At 45.9% G+C, this 20,374-nt stretch overlaps 7 protein-coding genes across 7 annotated transcripts; 4 read left to right on the top strand and 3 right to left on the bottom strand.

Annotated features, from left to right (window-relative positions):
* Window positions 1-138: 138 nt before the first annotated feature.
* ATNIH1004_000063 (uncharacterized protein) lies at window positions 139-1,748 on the top strand (the record flags this gene model as incomplete). Its single annotated transcript, XM_033564789.1, has 2 exons — window positions 139-503; window positions 563-1,748. The coding sequence occupies 2 exons, from the start codon at window positions 139-141 to the stop codon at window positions 1,746-1,748; spliced, it is 1,551 nt and encodes a 516-aa protein (XP_033430546.1).
* Window positions 1,749-1,933: 185 nt separating this feature from the next.
* On the bottom strand, window positions 1,934-2,317 carry ATNIH1004_000062 (uncharacterized protein; the record flags this gene model as incomplete). The annotated part of the gene is made up of 2 exons (XM_033564788.1): window positions 1,934-2,229; window positions 2,296-2,317. The coding sequence occupies 2 exons, from the start codon at window positions 2,315-2,317 to the stop codon at window positions 1,934-1,936; spliced, it is 318 nt and encodes a 105-aa protein (XP_033430545.1).
* Window positions 2,318-3,227: 910 nt separating this feature from the next.
* Window positions 3,228-3,606, top strand: ATNIH1004_000061 (uncharacterized protein; the record flags this gene model as incomplete). Its single annotated transcript, XM_033564787.1, has 3 exons — window positions 3,228-3,244; window positions 3,315-3,489; window positions 3,538-3,606. The coding sequence occupies 3 exons, from the start codon at window positions 3,228-3,230 to the stop codon at window positions 3,604-3,606; spliced, it is 261 nt and encodes an 86-aa protein (XP_033430544.1).
* A 1,301-nt stretch (window positions 3,607-4,907) lies between these two features.
* Window positions 4,908-5,992, top strand: ATNIH1004_000060 (FAD-dependent oxidoreductase; the record flags this gene model as incomplete). The annotated part of the gene is made up of 3 exons (XM_033564786.1): window positions 4,908-5,210; window positions 5,255-5,672; window positions 5,727-5,992. The coding sequence occupies 3 exons, from the start codon at window positions 4,908-4,910 to the stop codon at window positions 5,990-5,992; spliced, it is 987 nt and encodes a 328-aa protein (XP_033430543.1).
* A 2,400-nt stretch (window positions 5,993-8,392) lies between these two features.
* Window positions 8,393-10,681, bottom strand: ATNIH1004_000059 (putative acetate-CoA ligase; the record flags this gene model as incomplete). Its single annotated transcript, XM_033564785.1, has 2 exons — window positions 8,393-8,835; window positions 8,893-10,681. 2 exons carry the CDS (start codon window positions 10,679-10,681, stop codon window positions 8,393-8,395), a joined length of 2,232 nt encoding a protein of 743 aa, XP_033430542.1.
* Window positions 10,682-11,249: 568 nt separating this feature from the next.
* psoE (glutathione S-transferase psoE) lies at window positions 11,250-12,220 on the top strand (the record flags this gene model as incomplete). The annotated part of the gene is made up of 3 exons (XM_033564784.1): window positions 11,250-11,279; window positions 11,333-11,513; window positions 11,724-12,220. The coding sequence occupies 3 exons, from the start codon at window positions 11,250-11,252 to the stop codon at window positions 12,218-12,220; spliced, it is 708 nt and encodes a 235-aa protein (XP_033430541.1).
* Window positions 12,221-13,204: 984 nt separating this feature from the next.
* On the bottom strand, window positions 13,205-15,083 carry psoD (cytochrome P450 monooxygenase psoD; the record flags this gene model as incomplete). Its single annotated transcript, XM_033564783.1, has 5 exons — window positions 13,205-13,339; window positions 13,418-13,793; window positions 13,852-14,656; window positions 14,724-14,984; window positions 15,050-15,083. 5 exons carry the CDS (start codon window positions 15,081-15,083, stop codon window positions 13,205-13,207), a joined length of 1,611 nt encoding a protein of 536 aa, XP_033430540.1.
* Between the last annotated feature and the right edge of the window lie 5,291 nt (window positions 15,084-20,374).

Genomic DNA, 20,374 nt, shown 5'->3' with positions numbered 1-20,374 from the left:
GAATATTTGATATGGCGACTTCCCTGTAAATTTATTGCTTGCCCACCCGAAACCGTCGCTCCTGATACTTAAAATATTTTTTTGTCTGATCCAATACCTCATTCCTAGAAGTCCAGTGACCCATTCTTGTTAGATAGGATGTCTTTAAGAGGCATCCCCCCTAACAACCCCGATCATCCCCGCTGGCTCCTTAATATGAAGGAGTGGCGTATTTATGACTATAGAGAAATCGAGGCTGAAGTAAAAGAAATTGGATATGGCATTATATCCTACACTTGGGGAATGTGGGAGGAAAGGGGCAAAGAAGCGCAAGGAACCCCAGATGGTCTTTTGTGGAAGGTTCCGTATATCAGCGTCCTCCCCTTGGACACGGCCAGGGCGGTGATGCAGAGCATGGAAATGAAATATGTCTGGTGGGACTGGATGTGTGTACCGCAGGGAAATAGATACACTTTGTCTCCTGAACTCCTAAAAGTTAAAGGGGAGGAAATCAGCAAGCAAATGTATGCTCTTTTTCCTAGAACTCAGTCCAATACATGCAGGCTAATCCTCATGTGACCAGGGTAATATACAAGGAGTCGAAGAAGAGTATCGTCTGGGTCCATCGTACGGAATTGGGAAACCATTCGACCTTAGAAAAGTTCTTGCTAGGGAAGTTACCAGCACGTGAGAATATCCAGAAATACATGGAGGATGTTCAAAAGACACTGAAGAACATCCAAGTTGAGGAGCCCTGGCTTACCTCTGTTTGGACCTTGCAAGAAGGGGTATTGCTCAGTGAAACTATACTACTAGACATGAGCGGCGCAAAACTACCAGGTCCGAAATTCTACCACAACGATGGCCACGCGTCAGTGATTGATCTGACCGTGGGAATCACTCAGTTTGTTATCAATGTGGCCAAAGCATTCATGTGGATCAGTGAAGCCGATAACGCTGATAACCTTGATGACACCCCAATAGGGGACTTGGTTCAATTTATCCGCTCTAGTAAAGAGAACTATGACTTTATAGCTTGCATTTTGGCACGGATTATTCGGACCGGACTGGTTTCTTATGCGGGGGAATCACCACTCTATATTTTGGCAGGGAAAGACAGCCGACGATGCTCTCAACCAGAGGACAAGTGTTGGGCGCTGCTGGGTGCACTTGAGTTGGAGGGCATAAAGCCCTGGTACAGCGAGGGACGTGATATGGACCAGGTCAATGCAGTATTCTTCTCCAGCTTGTTGATGAAATATCAATTGAAATTACTGATAGTCCCCGAAATTAATTATTCACTATCATGGCCGAAGCGTGTCGTGGAGGGGACTAGCCTACCGCTGGGGGTTTTTTTTGGCATCCATTTGTATGCCGAGCTACCAGAGTTGACATGGGAGCCAGAAGACATTGATGGCAAAGACAGGTTGGTCCTCAAGGCTAGAGAAAGTTCGTCATTTTCTTTGATTCAACTGCACGGATTAGGATTTCATAGGCGCTATGAACAAATTGACGGCTTCATCCGAGTACATAGCATAGAGAGAGTCAGTGATCCTCTCAAAGAGAAGCTATTATTCTTGCCTGTTGCCGATATGGAGCCAGCACAAGGACGAAAGGGTAAACGATGCATTTCAATTGAGAAAGCATACCGCAATTTGGGTTATTTCAAAGGCATCGTTGATATTTTTAGCACAGACGATTCCATTACAAAGATTACCTACCCTAACACTGAGTTTTCTGACTATCGACTACTGGGAAGCAAAGCCTGATTGCAAATTTATGTGCCTTATTTCTCTATTTTATTTGAAAAATAAAAAATATTATTTTTTTTTTTTTTTTTTCCCCTATTCTTGAGGTTGTTCTGTCGAAGGTTATGGAAAAGTGCTAATATGCAATCATTAGCTAATGTTACATAGCTACATACATGACTTAGAGCCCTGTACTACCCGGACATTTACACCATCCTGTGCATGAGGGAGGAGGTGGCGGACGACTTGCGCACAGCTGTAAGCGCCTGCCACTGCAAGCGGTGTCCACCAATCCTCCACGTTTTGATGGTCAGCCTGGATTGTGGGATGGTGGAGGAGTCCTTGACTACCTGGGGTGGATTCTCAGCGGCAGCGCACCACAGGGCGGACTGACCCCGCTGGTTCACGGCGGTGATGTCGGTGATCTTAGTTGCAACGGCTGCTGTATGACGGGGCTTGACTGGTTGTCCATAACGTTTTGAGTTTTGGGACGCATGCGAAACTGTGCAACAGGATTGTTAACTATGTTGTTGAAGACAATCAGAAAGAGATGTTTGCCTTTTTTTACCCCTCAATCTTTCTATAGCCATTAATTGATCTAGACAGTGTACTGGGTATATTAGAAGTGCGCTTTGCCCTAGAGATTGATCAAAACAGACAGCCGGCCAGAAAGCAACACACAGGAGTTTAGACCTGTAAAATGAATAGGTTTATATTACATGAATTTACTGTAATATTCAGTCCAATGAACTCGTCTGTGTGATTGAATATGAACATAATAAAAGATTTTGTCTCCGGTACAGCGTATCTGTGAGGCAGATGTTGCGCTTGGCCGCTGCTTGGTGTAGCTTCATGATTAGTTCAACAAATCAACCGGTTGGAATTATCGCTCATATGTGACCAACGTGTAACTGTACGACCTCATTGTGGAAGAGGGCTTTTGGGTGGTTCGAAAGATCTAAGAACTTTAAATGACGGCCAGACATCATTAGATATTCTAATGCTACGAAGGAACCAAAGGCAGAAAGGATTGAATGACAGTGCTGTGTAGATCCGGAAAGAGGTTCGAGCCAAGGTCTTCGCCTCTATTCCACAGCAAAATCATCAAAGCAATGACTGCATACCTAAAAGTCCCTGGTTCCGATTGTCTCTATTGGTAGTTCCCTAAGTTCCCTATCCCGAGTTGTCTAGAGCTGCTGCTTAGGATTAGACAATATCGACGATATCACAACATTGTTAACCGCATCCATGTAACCAAAACCTGCAGTTGCCAGTTGTTGATGGCTCCTATCATCTCGTGTATCAGATTCTGAAGGTCCTCTCGCGTTTAAACAGGGACCTGCGAGTCCTGCGACTGTGACAATTCTGCTCCAACATCCAACCTTAAAAAGGGCCCAAAACTAACACCAAAACAGACTTTAAAAGGTCTCGTGTATATACACGAGGAAATCGGTACTGCGCATGGCAATAATTCGTGTGGAACTGTTATATTAGCCGAGAATGACAGGCGAAGATTGGTAAGATATCGGATGGCTGATTGAGACCGGATACGTGGCTAATATTACTTACGGTGGACATCGGCGATAGTATGATTCAAGCCTATGACCCCGAGGAGAAAATCCTGGACTATCAGGCTGTCTGCCAATTTGCCAAGTTACTTCTGCAGCTTGACACAGCGGACAGACCAGCCACGACACTTCAGCCGGAATCCGAGGATTTTGCAAATGCACGGTTGGGAACCACTGTTGAGGAGTTACTCAATGTAAGTTACGTTATGATAGCTGTGGCCGATGTGCTAATGATGCTGCAGCGGAGGGTCGGATATCATTCTCTACAACCTTTTCCAATCGTCCTGAGAATACTACATTCCGGCCTTTGATGTCACTGTGTAGATCACCGCGGATGTTTTTGTCACTACCTGCAGGTCTCCTGCACATATTTGGTTAGGTTACTACAAGATCGCCCACGTTGTATGTAGTGTAGCCAATATTGCTAGAGATCAGAACCTATTCCATTCTTTCTGTGGGATGCGTACATTTCAATTGCATAGGATCTTGAAATTCGATGACATGTTCCTATTGAAAATTCACTTTCGAACGGCAAGACCGTCAAGAGGGTCCAAGATCCGAATCTTCGACCTAACCCTCGGGGGAGTCCGGAATAGTATAGCAAGTAGGCTCGCAGCCAGGACCAACCCAAACCAGCATACCCACAGGTGTTCAGCGTAAGCCCACAGCTTGTAACAGATGGAGAAATGTCTATCCACCACTGCAGTATTCTGTTAACCCCATTACCTGCTTCGTCTCTATGACGCGTTGACCTATTCCTTATAATTTCTTGGTTGTATCGTTATGTATGGCTTTCTGTAACTATAATATCTTGATCTGTCCAAGGAAGACGAGATCAAGGATTAGTGTCTAATCTATTTTAGCATAAAATATAGTGATACTTCTTCTACTACTATCCTACCTGTGATTATCCTGTACACCTTGGTAAAATGGATAAATTATATCTAAGGTGGCATTCTAACAAAACATCAAATATAGAGAAGGAAGGAAGAACGAAAGAATTCTATCGTACAGGAAATGTGGGAAAATCCCTACGTCGTGAGATCAGCAGTGAATAATATCTTGGTGCCTCGCATGGTTCGGCCCTGGCACTACCCAGCCGACCTTATCTACCCCACCAAGTAGAGTCATCACATTTATTTCATAGCAATTTTCATATAACTTACCTTAATATATTATAGCTTCGCATGTTCAAATGCATTACAACAAAGTATTTCTTTGTTTTTTTAAATGCCTGTCGACAGCGATCCCAAGCCGAGGTGGCTACGGCACGAAGCCTTCATCCCGACTGAAAACTTTGTTGTTCTCCAGGTTTTTCAATTTAGCCCCTATTAAACCATGGGACCGGTGCAATTACGAGCTGGTTGGATCCGAGCGAGCTGTGGTCCTGCCAGTTACTAAGAAGTTTTGCATGGTTTTAAACTTTGGAAACTCGTCGACTCAAAGCCTAGTGAATTCAAAACTATCTTTATATTTCTGTGTTGCTTGGAATAAATGAGACCCCTGGCAGGGGTAAGCATTTCAGTTTATAAATAGGCCAGTTGTCGTGCTAATACAACACAAGCAATCTTGGCGAAACAGATCGTCAAACCTATCGAACTGATATCGTGTGATGGTCTCCCCCAATCTCAGCATTGCGATTATTGGGGCAGGACCAGCAGGCTGTCTGCTTGCCCGTCTGCTCCTCAAGTGCTCCATCTCCCAGGTGGTAATATTCGAAGCTGATCCCTCTCCGGACAGCCGGCGGCAAGGTGGCTCTCTCGATCTGCATCGCAAAACCGGTATTGCGGCCTTGAAGCAGGCTGGGCTCTACAAAGAATTCCTTCGACATGCCCGCTTTGATGGAGAAGCCTTTTGTCTCTGCGACAAACACTTAACAAGTGATACCATCAATTCGCGGGCGGAACGCGCAACGGTAGCCGCGGACGCCCAGAAATTGACCGGTCGACGCTCCGTCAGCTATTGCTCGATCGTCTTCCGTCAGACATGATCCGCTGGGGCTACCGGCTTCTATCGGTTTCCGAGGGCAACATACTACATTTCTCGCAAGGAGTGGAAAAGGGGCTTGACCTCGTAGTGGGTGCGGATGGTGTCTGGAGCCAAGTTCGCCGTTTCTTAACACCGGAGCAGCCGCTCTTCTGTGGTATTATTGGCCAAGTATACACGATCCCGGACGCTGACACAACCGCCCCTAGCGTGGCGGCCCTTGTGAATCGGGGCTCTCTTTATGCATATTCTAACGGGAAAGGCCTCACAGGCCAACAGCATGGCAACGGTAGTATCCAAGTAACAGCATGGACAAGGACCAGCCAGGATGACGGTGTCCATGTATCATTAGACGGCCAATGCGTGAAGCGCAGGATTATCAACAGTTTTAGTGAGTGAGCGCCAGACCTGCTGGAGCTCCTGGAATGTGCAAGTGAATATATAGGTGCTCGCCACATTTACACGCTCCCGATTGGATTTCAGTGGAGAAGGTGTTCTGGTGTGACCCTCGTGGGTGATGCAGCTCATCCCATGCCGCCATTTGCTGGGGAAGGTGTCAACTTAGCATTCGAGGATGCCATGAGACTTGCGGACGCCGTCAGCAAGTTGATTAAGTACCCAAATCTCACCCTGGAGAAGGTACTGCAAGCATATGAAAATCAGGCCTTTCAACGAGCGCACAGGGCGCAAGACTTGAGTATCGGTGTATGAAAGACATGTTTTTTACTATAGGAGCTCCACGAACGGTGATCGAACGGTGGATGGTTCGATTCGTTCTATATGACTTTCATCCATGGATTTCCTGGGCTTTTTACCCCCTTATTGCTATGGGAGTCTATTCCTTTTATTTTTTAAATATTTTTATTAACTTGACTGCTTGTGGACCCTAGGCTAGTATATAGTATTGTCAAATACTCCCCTTGATAGTGAATAAGAGGGAAATGGTAGAACTCCGAAAGAGTAGGTCACGGAGACACTCTTAGACAGTTCAGAAGTTGTGGGCCTCGAGCCCACAACTTCCTGGCAACCAAAGAGAAGACAACATTCCTTCTACGCAACTGCGTCCCGTGGTCTGTGAGAAGGTTGTTGATTGTCTATTACCTCTTCGAACGAGGACTTAAGATAATAGTTATCCATACAAATGTCATGTGCCAATCCCCCGAATTCCTCCACTACAATAGTAGTAGCTATTGATGTATATTTCGATTTATGATACTTCTTTCTTGTTATCCTTGCGTGCGTTGCATAGTTATACTCTTAAATACGCCTCCTGTAGCCTCAGAAGGCTCTTTCGATCCTCCTATGGAGTAATTCTGTAATTAAAGTTGGTTCCGTTCGGTCCTTCCCTGTCCCCAAGATCGTGGAGAGCGGAAACGGTTCGGAAATATTTAACGAATCCCTATATTATTTCTACCAATATATTATTTCCATTACTAGTAACCTCCAACTTGGCGTATGAGAATAGAATATGCGATGTCTATGCACTGTGTCTAGAAAATCCGGTCAGTTTCTGGCGGCTATCTGAGGTAGCGTCCTCTACGCTCGCTGAAGCAAGTCGTGTTCGCTCTTCTCCATAGCCCGCGGGAGACAGGGGCATCTCAGCATCTTGGATTGTGTTACGGCGTGCAGTATATGTCTCAGAGAGTTGAAACGTAACTTATTAAGACATTTGATAAAGTAATGATCCGCATCTTAGGTGGTTGCTTAATGTGCGGGGTTCACACCCCCGAGTACTTCAACCCTCTTCCTGTATTCTAGTTGAGCGCGAGATAACCAGCCAAGGAAGCATGGTAGTTGTCGTGGTCTAGGATATCAGTGATATGTCGTTTCCTATATTAGCAACTGGTTGCACGCAGCTGTTCGATGAGCTTACTGCCTTCTTCCCCCCTGAGTCACATCAGGGGTCAATAGAGCGGGCGATCGGGCGCGGATAGGATATTCACGCACTCGGTCGAGGAAGCAAAAGAGTGGGCTCTGGACTGGTGCTATATGTGCGCAACCGCACAATCATGACGTGCTCGGGACTGGCAGGGGACTTGGCGGATACGAACGCACACAACTCGAGTCTCATGGCGATCCATGGCGCGATAAAATACCTGGAGTTAATGTTGTCTCCGATTCGAATGGAACTGTCGGATATTTAAGTACTGATTTGCACTAGCGATTGGATATCACTATAATCATTGGACCACCCCACCCGACGGCAGAGTGTACAGGAGGTCGATTGGCAGTCATGCTGCTGACCTGTAGGCTAATGGACTAGAGGTTATAGCTCCAGATTCACTGGACACAGAGCGACTCGAATAGCGAACAAATACGCCAGGCTGAGGGTCTGGCCCCGGCAGGCAACTGAGGCCAATAGCCTGCGGTGTGCATCGGTGCAGATGGCCCCTGTGAACTGGCGACTGGTATGCCGGATGCTGCTTATCCAGGCGAAGGAGGAGTTCAATTCCGCATGCTATGGCCGGACGATACGAACAATTCATGCTGCCCTTCCTGGGAAGTATACGAAATTTCTATACGACAGTCTATCAAGACCGCAGGCGGCGCTTTTAATACAGTTGCGTACGGGACATATTCGGCTAAACAGCTATTTGCGGAGAATCTGCCATTTTGATAGCGACACACGTGGTTGTAGAGAGGACGATGATGGTGGAGAGACAGTCGAACACTTCCACTACCGCTGTCCGAAATGGAGTCATCTACGACGGGGGATGAGAGAAGTGATGCCGTTGGGATACGGAGATATTCTTACGCACTAGGAGGAAGATCTGGTGGTGTTTTACCCAACTGTCAACCAGTCGATAGAGCAGTGTAGTATAAACAAACCTGACAGTTCTACGTGCGGTTCTCCGGTTTGTGACGAACGCAGGAAGACTTGACAGCGAAACAGAAAGGTGAACGATGCAGGTCAAATGACGAGGTGTACATAATTCTCTAGTCACCAGATCAATTTGTAAATAGACTACTTCAATACGCTCCGTAATTAGAGAAAGCAACTGGGGCAGATGGGTAGCTAATAAGGAATCACGCGAAAGAACTTAAATAGACGGCTCTACTTTGTATGGGAAGTAACTTCTCCACTCAGAAATCCTAGAGCTTAGCTTTGTCCTATGACTTCTCCCTTACCTCAATCGCTCTGTGTTTACAACTGCTCTTCTCAAAGTATTCTTTGACCTTGTCCCGAGCAACATCCACCACTGCCGCATCCTCCACGGTGCTAGGCACCGCAACTTCCTTGGTAAATTCTCCATGGACACCGTTCTCGACCAGTTCTCGGAGTACACGTCGCAGCGTCTTACCCGATCTCGTCTTGGGAATCATGCCTTTGCCTTGGACGATGCCTCCTAACGACGCAATTGCACCAACTTGCTTGCGTACAAGCGACTGGATCTCGAAGGCAATCTTGGCGTTTGGCACAGCGGACTCCGGGTGGTCCGTGACGGAGAGGGTGATGAACGCGAAGGGGAGCTGGCCCTTGAGTTCGTCAGGAACCCCGACTACGCAGGATTCTGCGATAAGTGGATGGGCTGAGATGGCTTGCTCAATGGCCCCTAGAGATCTAGTCAGTAACTGTGACAAAATATTCCGGGTTTTCTCTGGAGATGTACCACTTGATAGTCGATGAGCACTGACATTCAGTACATCGTCGTTTCTACTCATCACATGAACGTAACCCTCTTCATCAATCCATCCGGAATCTCCAGTATCCAGATATTTTCCACCAAATCGTTTCAGATAGCTCTTATAGAATCTTTCCTCATCTTCCCACAGCGTGCGGAACGCCGTCGGCGCAGGAGGCAATCCCAATACAATATTACCCATTGACCCTGGCTCTACTTCTTTGCCCTGTTTATCTACGACACGAACGTCGAATCCCGGCATCGGCTTTCCACAACTTCCGGGTTTGATTGGCAGTGGCTTGTGGTTTCGCACGCTAGTTCTGCGATCCTGTGCGGCGTGCGGCGCCAGCGCTCGAGCCGTTATTGGTGACCCTACTTCTGTTGACCACCAGTTGTCGATGACGTGTGAAGAAGGTGCGCCATATTTATCGAGGAGTTTTTGGTACATGGATATCAAAGAGGGCTCCGAACGCTCGCCCGCAAGGAATAGAGCTCTGAGCGATCGTAGGCCTCCGCGCTCGCCAATCTGAGAGAGGAAGTCATTATTAGGATCATCATGTTTGACGGCTCGAAGTGCGGTTGGCGCTGTAAACATTGCGTTGACCTTGTATTCTTCGACCACACGCCAAAACGCGGACGCATCGGGAGTTCCCACGGGCTTGCCTTCATATAGGACGGTGGAGGCACCAGCGAGCAACGGTGCGTAGAGGATATAGGAGTGTCCGACGACCCAACCAATGTCTGATGCTGTGAAGACTACGTCTCCTGGGCCGCGGATATTGAAGACGTAACTGATGGAGAAATGTAAGCCTACTGCGTGGCCACCTGCATCGCGCAGCACGCCCTTGGGGGCTCCAGTTGTACCAGATGTATGCATGATGTAACAAGGATTGTCGCTCTTTACTGGCACGCAATCGGCTTTGACACCTCGCGCTTTGGCACTACCCATAAACTCTTGCCATGACGACTGGCTAGTGCGAGTCTTCTGGCTACCAAACACAACTCTTTGTATCCAACACCACAGCTCTCTCCACCAGCACTTTTTGCCCCAGCGCAGTTGCTCTCGTTGCCAGATCACGGTGCGCTCTGGCTTGTGGAAAGACAGATCCATCGCTTCTTCTACTAGTGGTTGATACGCGATGGGAGGCTTGTTCCCAACGATACCACACGAGGCAGTGAGGAGAACCACTGGCTTGCAAGCGTCAATACGCTGAGCCAGAGCGTTCGGTGCAAAGCCGCCAAATACAACGGAGTGGATGGCCCCGAGACGGTTAATAGCCAGCATTCCAATCAGAGCCGCGGGGATCATGGGCACTATGTTCCGAATAAGTAAGATGCGGCCGCTGTTGTTGTACCATGGTGTCTCAAATGTATACTTACTGTACAGCATCACCACATCACCCTTTTTGACACCCTCTTCCCTGAGCCCTCCAGCTAACGTCTCGACCTCGCTGAGAATCTGGTTGTATGTATAGGTCTCTTTTGTGTTTGTAATGGGACTGTCGTAGTAAATAGCCACATGGTCTCCGCGGCCTGCAGCTACATGACGGTCGATACAGTTGTAGCATGTCGATATCTCACCGCCAGAGAACCACTCCCAATTGGGGTGAACTACGCCGTCTTGCAGCGTCTTCTGCCCCATTTGGAGTATGGCTTCGGGTCTCTTGTGCCAGTGAAGGTGCTCAGCTTGGCGAGCCCAGAATTCCTCTGGGTTTTGCAAGCTCTGTAGTAGAATTTCATCCTGAAGATGTGGCCGAGCGGGCAATCTGGGAGCCATGCTAGACGGCAAAATAAGTCGCTGCAGAAAGCTTTATTGCAGATTGCTCTTCTTCTTCCTGGTTTATCTGCGGTAGCCTGTGCAGGAATGATATTTTTCGACGAGAAAGAGTAGACAGAATACTCAATGTAAGGCTTCAGCCTACATGGTAAACATACTACTCTATTTTAAGCGACTTAGTTACTAGGTATGTGGTTTGTACTTCAAAGGTGTACTTCACGTTCTATTCGAGTACCTTATGCACATTGTGGTGGTCCTTCAGCGTTCGGCTATTCGGCGCTCGATACGAGTGCGGAGCGAACGGCCTTTCCAGTTGTTTTTGGGGTTAGTGCCCGAACATTAGGTTCCAACGCTGGCGCCGAAGCCAGCCAGCTGAGGTTTACAGGCTAAGAAGAATTTTAGCTACCGTGAAGTATTAATACATAGGTTTTGAGCTAGCCAGTACATATTACAGAGGCACCGCTCGAGTCGATTTCCTTTTTACCAGACATAGCCAGCTTCTCTCAACTTTTACTTCAACCTTTACCTCCTCATATCTTCGTTCATCGAACAGTGATAATCAACCAAAATGGTTTTCGGTACTGTCTACACTTTTCCTGTAAGTAATTTACTACGTCATTTTCTTTCGGGCCGCTGACAATCCCACTTCAGGGCGACCATCCCCGTACCATCGCCATCAAGGCGGTCGCCAAGGCGAATAGCCTCGATCTCAAGATAGTCGAAGAGCCCAGGTCCGCCGATCATCTTAAGGTCAGCAAACTCGGCAAGGTTCCTGCATTTCTCGGCGAGGATGGCCTTGAGCTCTTCGAGTGCATTGCCATTGCCATCTACAGTATGTCCAGCTTCTTGAATGCATGCCACTTCTTAAATGCCGACTTTGAACGATATTCTTGCAATGATCTGGATTTCTCATTCGTATAACCATTCCTGTCTAAAAATATACTTATCTTGTGTGGATATCATCAAATGTCTAACCCTGCGTCCTACTTTCGTCTCATAGTTTGACAGGGTGCTTCAGTGGAATGAACTAACATTTCTCTAGTTACCTCCCAGAACGATAAGACCACTCTCCTCGGAAAGACTAAACAAGACTATGCTAACATTCTGAAATGGATGTCCTTTTTCAACTCCGAGATCATTATCCCCATTGTCGAACAGTATCTTCCACTTGTGGGCATCCGCCCCTACAACAAGGAGGCTGTTGATAATTTTGGCAAGATGGCCCAGGCGGCCGTTGATGTTGTTGAAGAGCACCTGGAGTGCAAGACATTCCTTGTTGGTGAGGAAATCACTCTTGCTGACATCTTCTGCGCCGGTATCATCGCCTTCGGCTTCCAATTCTTCTACGGCAAGGCTTGGCGTCAGGCCAATCCCAACGTCTCTCGTTGGTTTGAGTACATTATCAGCCAGCCCATCTATTCTGCTGTTACTGAGAAATTTGAATTCCTCGAGGAGCCTAAAATGACCAACGTTGCCCCCCCAAAATATGAGGCTCCCAAGCCTGCCTCCGAGGCTGCCCCTGTCGCTTCTATGGAGTAGCCTGCTGAAGTATTCCTACACCAACCACGGGACTCCTGGAGCCATCAAGTACTTTTGGAAGAAGCCCCCCCTCCGGAAGCGTACTTTATCCAGCGATGCGACTATAAGTACAGTAACAGCCTTACCCAACTTTCATGTCCAACAAGCTTGCATATGGCTTCAATACACATCTGAAGGCTTGTTACAAGTATCTTTTCGGCTGCGCCTCCGTCTAGGGCGTGAGTCAGGATTTTATTGTCCAGGGTAGTTTCGTCATCCATGGCCAGGAGTATCTACGTCTTCGACATTGCTCCCAACTACGAGAGCTATAAGTTGGCTAAGCCTGACTCTATCAAGCCAAAGGACTGTGTATTTGTTGGCATTCAGTGAGGCCGGAAGAAGTTTACTATCGTCGACGGCAAGGAATACAAGCATGTCTATGGTACGGACTTTAAATTAGATCAATTATCCGTTTATTTAGTACAGACCCGTATTTGCATTTTGGTGTTCCCTTATCCTGAATAGCATGCTTTGGTATTATAACTATGCTATAGTTACCATTAAGTGAGACCCACATATTACTTCTTCGAAGGATGGGTAATATGGAGGGCAGCATACTCCTGCACCAGAGGATTGTAAATAGGGTGTCGAAAAACGAGAGGATTTATCTGCACGCAAGCCGTTGAAGCCGGTATCTATAATTATCTGACATAACGCTAGAGTGGCTGCGCGCAAGGCTCCTTCACAACAGCCTAGAGCCGAGAAACGACGCCCCAAGCGTCCTCGAGGGTAAGAACGCAGAATTTGATTTTGACAAGTGCGCATTGCTGCGGATCAGTCGCGTGTAAGAATGAGCGACATAATTTGATGACAGGAAAGAAATACTCTCGGATTGTCCCTCCGTATTTTGAGGACTATACGAATTGCTCCAGTGTACGGACGCCATGACGGAGCGTGGAGAGTGCTGGGAGACGAACAACGAACGCGCCGCCAAGTCTACCAAGCTCACACATTTGCCGCATCCTTGCATAGCGGGATATTGTCGTCGTAGAAGGCGAGTTCACAGAAGATATTAAAGGCTTCTCTGTATAGATTATGTCGATATGAACGTCGTGAAGGGGATTGCGAGAGTTGCCGTGCCTAGGTCACGATCAGTCAAGCTGATAAACCATTGCTCTGTAAAATTGTTCACAACTATCTACATCAATACTATACTACGTTCAATATCTCGGCCGCCCTCTGGACAACCTGCACCCGCTCTGGGTCCCTGGCCTCGATATTACAACCAAACTTCATCGGCCTCGGAGCCGGCACTGGTTCATACTCGAGTGTCTCCCGAATTTCATTCCCATATTGGTCGAGCGGCCACCGGATATTTACTCCCCATCCCAATTTAGCGATCAGGATGACCAGACTCCGTTCCGCAAAATCGACGCCCGGACACGCTCGTCTGCCATAGCCAAATGCAGGGAAACTCTGGCAGTTGGGGTACACAGATAGAGGTTCCTTATATGTCGGATAACTGGGCTCAAGCCAACGGGCAGGGTTAAATAACTCCCCATCTGGGTACATTTCCTTGTCCATGAGGATAGATCTAGCATGATAAGCAGCCTGGAATATCGGGACGAGCGATGCTAGATGATGAAACTTACGCAAATGTTGCATGAAACACTGTTCCTTTCTCGAAAAAGTATCCATCGTAAAAATCATCCTCTTCCAAGCAATGGCTTATTCCAAGTTCCGCCACGATGCTCCTGTATCGGATTGTCTCCTTCATTATTGCTCTGACTGTAGGCAGGTTGGGAATATCTTTATAACTTGGCATCCTATCCTTGCCAACGACCTGATCGACCTCATTTTGAAGCTTCTTCTGCCACTCAGGATACTCCATCATCAAGAACAGGAATGTGAGCAAATTGTTGTGAGGAGAGCGTGTACCACCGTCGATCATGGCTTGAAAGGTATGAACTGACTCTTCGTCCGTAACAGCATAATCACCCCGATTCAAGAGATAGTGCCTATAAATAGACTCCATTGCTGACCCATCTTCAATGCTTTTCTCGATCTTTCTCCTAAACGACCACATTTTCCCCGTGTACTCTCTTCTAAGCTTCTCCATGGTTCTCAAGCTGGGGACTAACCAGTGGGGCATATGCCTCAAGAACGGGAAAACATTACTGGGGAAGCAATCTGGACGAAAAGAGTTCATTATTTCGGCAGTGAAGTCCTCATTGTCGGTGATAAATGGATCCGAAACCGAGCGAACTGAGAACCCCAGCATCGAGCTAGTGAGGACAGAGTAGGCGTATCGCAGAAACTCACTATGAAATGATGACGGCGATTGGAGTAGTGCGTAAAGGGTGAAACTCGCTTCATCGTCCATCAGGGTTTGGTACTTATTAATTGAGGCCATGGAGACTGCGCTGTGCAATAATTTCCTCTGGCGACGCCATCCCTCTACCAGTCATCAGCACGGATGATCAAAGTTTAGAATATCCTGCCGGGAGTAGGGTGAAGCGCTTACCGTCCTTGTTCCTGAAACCAGGACTTTGGTTCATCGATATGTATTCCACCGCATGGGGGGCTCCGCGATCCGAATACTTATTTCCCCTCTTGACGAATAGCTCATTCGCAATCTTCTCGTTGGACAAAACCACTTGCTTTGCCCCCATGAGACTGAATTGGGCAATGGGGCCATACTCCTGAGCCCACCTGCGGAAGATATGAATGATGCTGTTTTGGTTGGATGAAGCCAGCTCAAATGCGTTACCAACGAAAGGCCATCCTTTTTTAAGAATTGTCAGTTAATGATTCGAAAGCAGAGTATTGCAAATGCAGAAACTTGCGTACCCTTGGGTCCCGGGGGAAGCTTAGCCCCTCTCATGCGTCGACGTCTCAAGACAACCCCAACGACCAAGTGAAGTGCGACACCCAGAAAAGGGAGCCACCAAAATTGCGACAGCATAGTCATGTGTACACTGGGTATTGTTTTTCCTGCACTTATCCGCTATGATGTTTCTTCAACTTTAACTTAGTTACTGGAGGCTAGACCCCAGTCAAGGCTAAACTATCCTTAGATCTAGATGGTATACTTCCAAAGACGTCCGCCTCGGAGATAGTCTCGTACTAGACCTGGGTTCGGTACTAGCTTCGTATACATACATACGTTACGATAGTTTGAAACATACTGAATTCATGATTCGGAGGAAGATATATTAAAACACACAATATTCCGAATTAGTAAATATTATAGTTTGAACACTCGAATTCTTCAACCGATTTTCCTGCGGTCATGGGAAAACCGATCCGAACCTTTCGGCGGACAAACACAAAAGCCTTCGGCACATTATACCCTACCGAAGACCATCGTAAAAGTTCGGGCCGAATGCCAAACTTGGAACATATGTGTGTGGGTCATCAAGAACAGATCTGGGATAATCGCCAAGACCGAATCGGTTCGAGAACTACCAAGGAAGAAAATGATTGTGTCCGAAGATTATATCCAGCGGCTAGTTCAAGCTCGTCCACTAACAGGTAGGCATTCTTGGTCACGGCAATTAGGCAATTAGTCGTAGCACGAGTAATGAATGGATCACAAAAAAAAGAGATTAGCGGGGCGGCGCGTAGCCTCGCAGGCCCATACCGCTCAGAGCTCAGCCGAGCTATTCCCGTTGAAGTTCTCTTCAAGAGTACGCAAGGCTCAAGCAATCGCCACACTGATCAATTCCGAACATGTTGAATATCAACATGGAAAGCGCATAATCTTCCGAGTAGAGGTAATTTATATCGCCAACTTCTATTAACAGGTAATTTATGTCGACACATTGATATGTTTTATATGGGCAAATTACTCCTTACCTTCAGGCCTGTAATTTTTCTACCTCCCCGCCTCTGCCATAAGGTACAAGGGGCTTCTTGCCATTGTGATCATTGTGGTGGTAAATAATGGACCGGTGATAGGAATCGAACTATACATAACCTCCAAAAAGAAGATTCACCAAACTCACTTTCAGAGGCTGCTCTTAATGCTTATCACTACCCTACGGCCACCAGTTGTGTAAAATATACTTGATGTTCGACGTGATTAAATAAACTGCTATTTACAGTTCAAAACAGGGCACCTGGTGGTTCGTGCGAAGATCTTGCCAGGTAGTGTACAAATATATATGGAGTAAGTGGCGTTCTTCGAGTCCTTTTATCGCTTCTCTCACAGCGCCCACACTGCCTACCTCCGTATATTAATTTCACTAGATATACTCTTAGGAACGCTCTTCTCGCTTTCAGGAGTAAGAATCATGTTCTCAGGAGGACGTAGAGCTCCCAAGAGCGGATGGTGCCGTTCCAGGTGCCATGGTGTTAGGACCGCGATAACTGTTAGCTTAGCCAGATCCTTAGCTAAGATGCAGTCAGATATATCACTATAACATAAAAAGTAGCGCTGTTCCAATTTGCATATAATAATGGTATTCTGTTTTATCTGACAGACGCTTAGTCAGGTGCGAACACATATTTCGCATCTTCTGACCTGAGCTCTCGAAGGTCAGCGATTAGCTCTGCAATATATGGGATCTTCTTCCCTCCCATATAGGTACTTCCATTCGTACCATAGCGCACCATTCAGTTCGCTACGGACTCCATGCATAGTACATGGTGATTGGTGGGGACGAGGAGATTCCCAGACCGTCGGCACCAGTTTTAGTAGCAACAGCAGTAAATTACATTTATTCCATTCGAATTCCATCTGACGAAAGACGCTTTCCAAATTGCAGCCTTATTTCGCCACGCGCAGCCGTCCGTGGTGTCTCAGGGAGGCGTCTCAGATGCTTCCCAAACGAACCTGACTCTACCAAGTCAATCATAAATCATAGACTCTGAATCTTCGATTATCACAGCGACGGGGGTTAAGATGATTGTTGTGTCGATAAACCAGCGTTATCGAGGAATTTTGAGAACACTCTCTGAAGGGTATTTTGCAAAGCCTTTCTTTGCTTCCGGATATTTTTGATAAATCTCCCTAGACAGCACGAGAGTCTTGATCTCTTCATGCTGCCAGGGACGACCTCCAGATCCGGTTAAAATACCAATGAGTCCTCCTGGCTTCAACACGTGCTCAATTTCAATGAGGGGTCTACATTGGTCTGGTAACCAATGGGTTACCGTGTTCGAATACACAACATCGAAGCTGTCAGAATCAAACTGTGAGAGGCCCTGAGAGCTCCCTACTTCAAAAGATAAATTAGGTGAGCCTTCTCGATATTTCGCTGAACTTCGTTCTGTGCAATACCGAGGCGGTCCTCAAGGGCATTACGCGATTCGCGACATGAGATATAAGACGCCCTGTTCCGCAGCCAACATCAAGAACACGTTTTTCTGCCGATATTGCCAGCTTCTCGACAAGAAATAGACCTACTTGGTATTCATACTCGCTAACATTATTATAGTGGTATGCGAGTTCTTTGGTGTCGAGATTAAAACCAATTGCAACCATGGTGGCGATATTCCTCCAATCCAACCATTATATATATATGCTAGGCTAATGTTGCTTAGAAAGAGAAACTGCTAAGGGAGGAATTGAGAAGATGACAGTGTTAGATTCTGCATAGAAAATAGACTTAATTGCTGATCTAGAAATGAGTGTTCTATAGATACACTTTTATAGTTGCACAGGGCGACAGGTTTGTATAGGAAAAGAGGGAGATAGATGGTCTTCCAGAGGTCCTCCTAGTACACTATCTGAAGACTTTTCTGCCTCAGATCTCCATGTTGGGCCTGATATCTCTGCTTCTTCTCTTCCACATTCATAAGTGCTTCTCGATGTTTTCTATATTAGAAAACTTAGCATTTGAGTCTGTAGCTATCTTCTTTCTAGTTTTAAAGCTAGATAGACGCTCAATTATTACTTTTTACTTGTGAATAGTTGTATCTCTTTCTGCTTTATCTGTCTGGAGTTAATCAATTGACTTTCCCCCTTTTGAAGAAGTAGTCGGATATTCTCAGAAAGTCCTTGTTTTTGTCTTGGGGGCTCGCTATTGCTATACATTTGCCGATGGCTGCGAGGAGTTGTATATAAAAGATTAGGACCCAATTTAGTCCGCTTTGGATTCGATGTTTTGGGAATATCCTGTATTCGCCTCTGGCATTGAATTCGAAGCTGGGAGGATTGACGAACTTAGATGGATTCCATGGATATAAACTAGTTGCTTCCATCGAGACTTTAACAGAGAAGGAGTAAAACAGTCCAAACGTGCCTTATATTATCATTGTATAAATCTCTACTTCTTAACTAGCCCAGCGTCGTTAAGATAGAATAGGCTAGCTATCTCTTGCCAATAAAGGGTCTTTATTAAAGCGAATGTACTCAAATCTAATACTTAAAGGAAATAAAAAGGGTGTGAAGGTATAAATATTATATAAATACTATATCTATAATATACCCCAAGAAAGTTAATATTATAACTTTTAGACCTATCTAAAAGAAGCATCCGATGAGATCTACTTGCTGGCTTGGTCTTAGGTTAAAATGGAAGACTTTAGCCACTTTAAAGCAATATCATTACAAGTCCATCCATTTTTTGAGGTTATAATAAGTCAGTCTGGTATATCTTGGACTGAATGAAGTTTGGGGTTCTTTGCCTTTAAAAATAATAAGAGCTCGAATTGTTTCTCCGGATGCTGATATAGTCTTAATTATAGTAACCTATTCCCTAGATCTGGGAGATTGCACATAAGTATGCCTTTTTCAACTATCTGGGAGTTTGTATATACTTCTAATCCGACTCCAAGCTCGTCCATATTCCATATATTCTCTGGTTGGATGTTGTTATTGGTTTTGGTTGTAGGAAAAAAGTTATAAAAGGCTTTAACTTGATCTGGCTGTGTACTTTGAATCACGGATGCATCTATTTATTTTCCAATCATAGAGGCAACCTGTAGATTTCCTTTAATAAATTTAGGTGCCTATTCTTTCCCGGGAGGAGTTTCATCTCCAAGCATGTGCAGAATTTAGTGGGACATCTCGTGTACACCGGTAAACGAGGGAGGAATCCTTGTTGATCCTGATTAATTATCTATTAAACAAGAAATTCCTGTTGTATAGGGCTTAGCCTTTGTTGATAGTGGTGACTTTGCTGCTTAATTTTGTGTCCGGCAAGTCTTCGAAGAAGCGTAGTTTTTGTTGAGAATCTCGGGGAAGAAGCTATGTCGTGAGGTGCTAGGATAGCGGTGACTGGATAGTATATTAAAACTATCGGTGCGATCTAGTATCGCATGGTGAGTGTGTTCAACTATCTAGGAGAGAGAGCGTAGACAAACGCTTCCTCATGTCTACGTGTCCTTTAGCCCCTTGCGTGTGATATATCAGATCGCTACGGCACTAGGATATACGAAGGTGCCTTAGGCATCCTGATTTCCAACAGTTTTAGGAATATTATAGGCCTTAGAGGCTGCAGTAATTGAAGAATAAACGCCACTTGCAATATGCCTAAGTACTAGAGATATATTTTTTTCATTTGGAGGCATGTTTATGGATGGTGGTGGTGATGGTAAAGGAAAAGATTAAAATTCAGAAATTCGACGAGTTTGACGCGGTGGTCCAGTTCTAGAGGGATAATCTTCAATTGCATCGGGACTGAAATTTCGTGACTTGGTTAATAAAACCCTAGAGCTTGTTCGCAGATGTGTTGAGTTTTGTGAGCAAGGTAATATGGTTTCTTTACGTTTTCAGCAACCTGTTTTCGGTGAGGTTAAGTGCTTATCTTTGTTGTGAACGTTACGGGTTATCAGACGCACCTTTTTTAGTTGGGGGGTTGGACCGGATTTACATTGCTTGTGACTGCTTTATAGAGTTTGGTGTCAAATTTATTATATTAAATAGGATATTCGATAGTACTTTGATAGCAAAAGATCCCCGATAAATACAAAACTAATAGTACCGAAAGGAAATATGACTATCTCTTAAAAAGACCTGCAGTTGTTGGTGCAATTTATCTGGACTGCCAAATTCAACCCAATCTTAGATATTACTAAATCTGGAAAGAAATGCAATCTAGTATTAGGTGTAAAGATGGATGTACCAATCCCCTTTTTCAGGCAAATTTTAGCCTTAGCGACTTAAGCTAGTAGAGTACACGGTTCGCTGAAGACGGCATGAGCTTTAACATATCAGGAAGCTTGGCA

This window comes from Aspergillus tanneri, assembly GCF_003426965.1.
Source record: "Aspergillus tanneri strain NIH1004 chromosome Unknown AapTan_2_pilon_pilon_pilon, whole genome shotgun sequence".
NCBI lineage: Eukaryota > Fungi > Ascomycota > Eurotiomycetes > Eurotiales > Aspergillaceae > Aspergillus > Aspergillus tanneri.
This window is presented reverse-complemented; position numbering and strand designations above follow the sequence as displayed.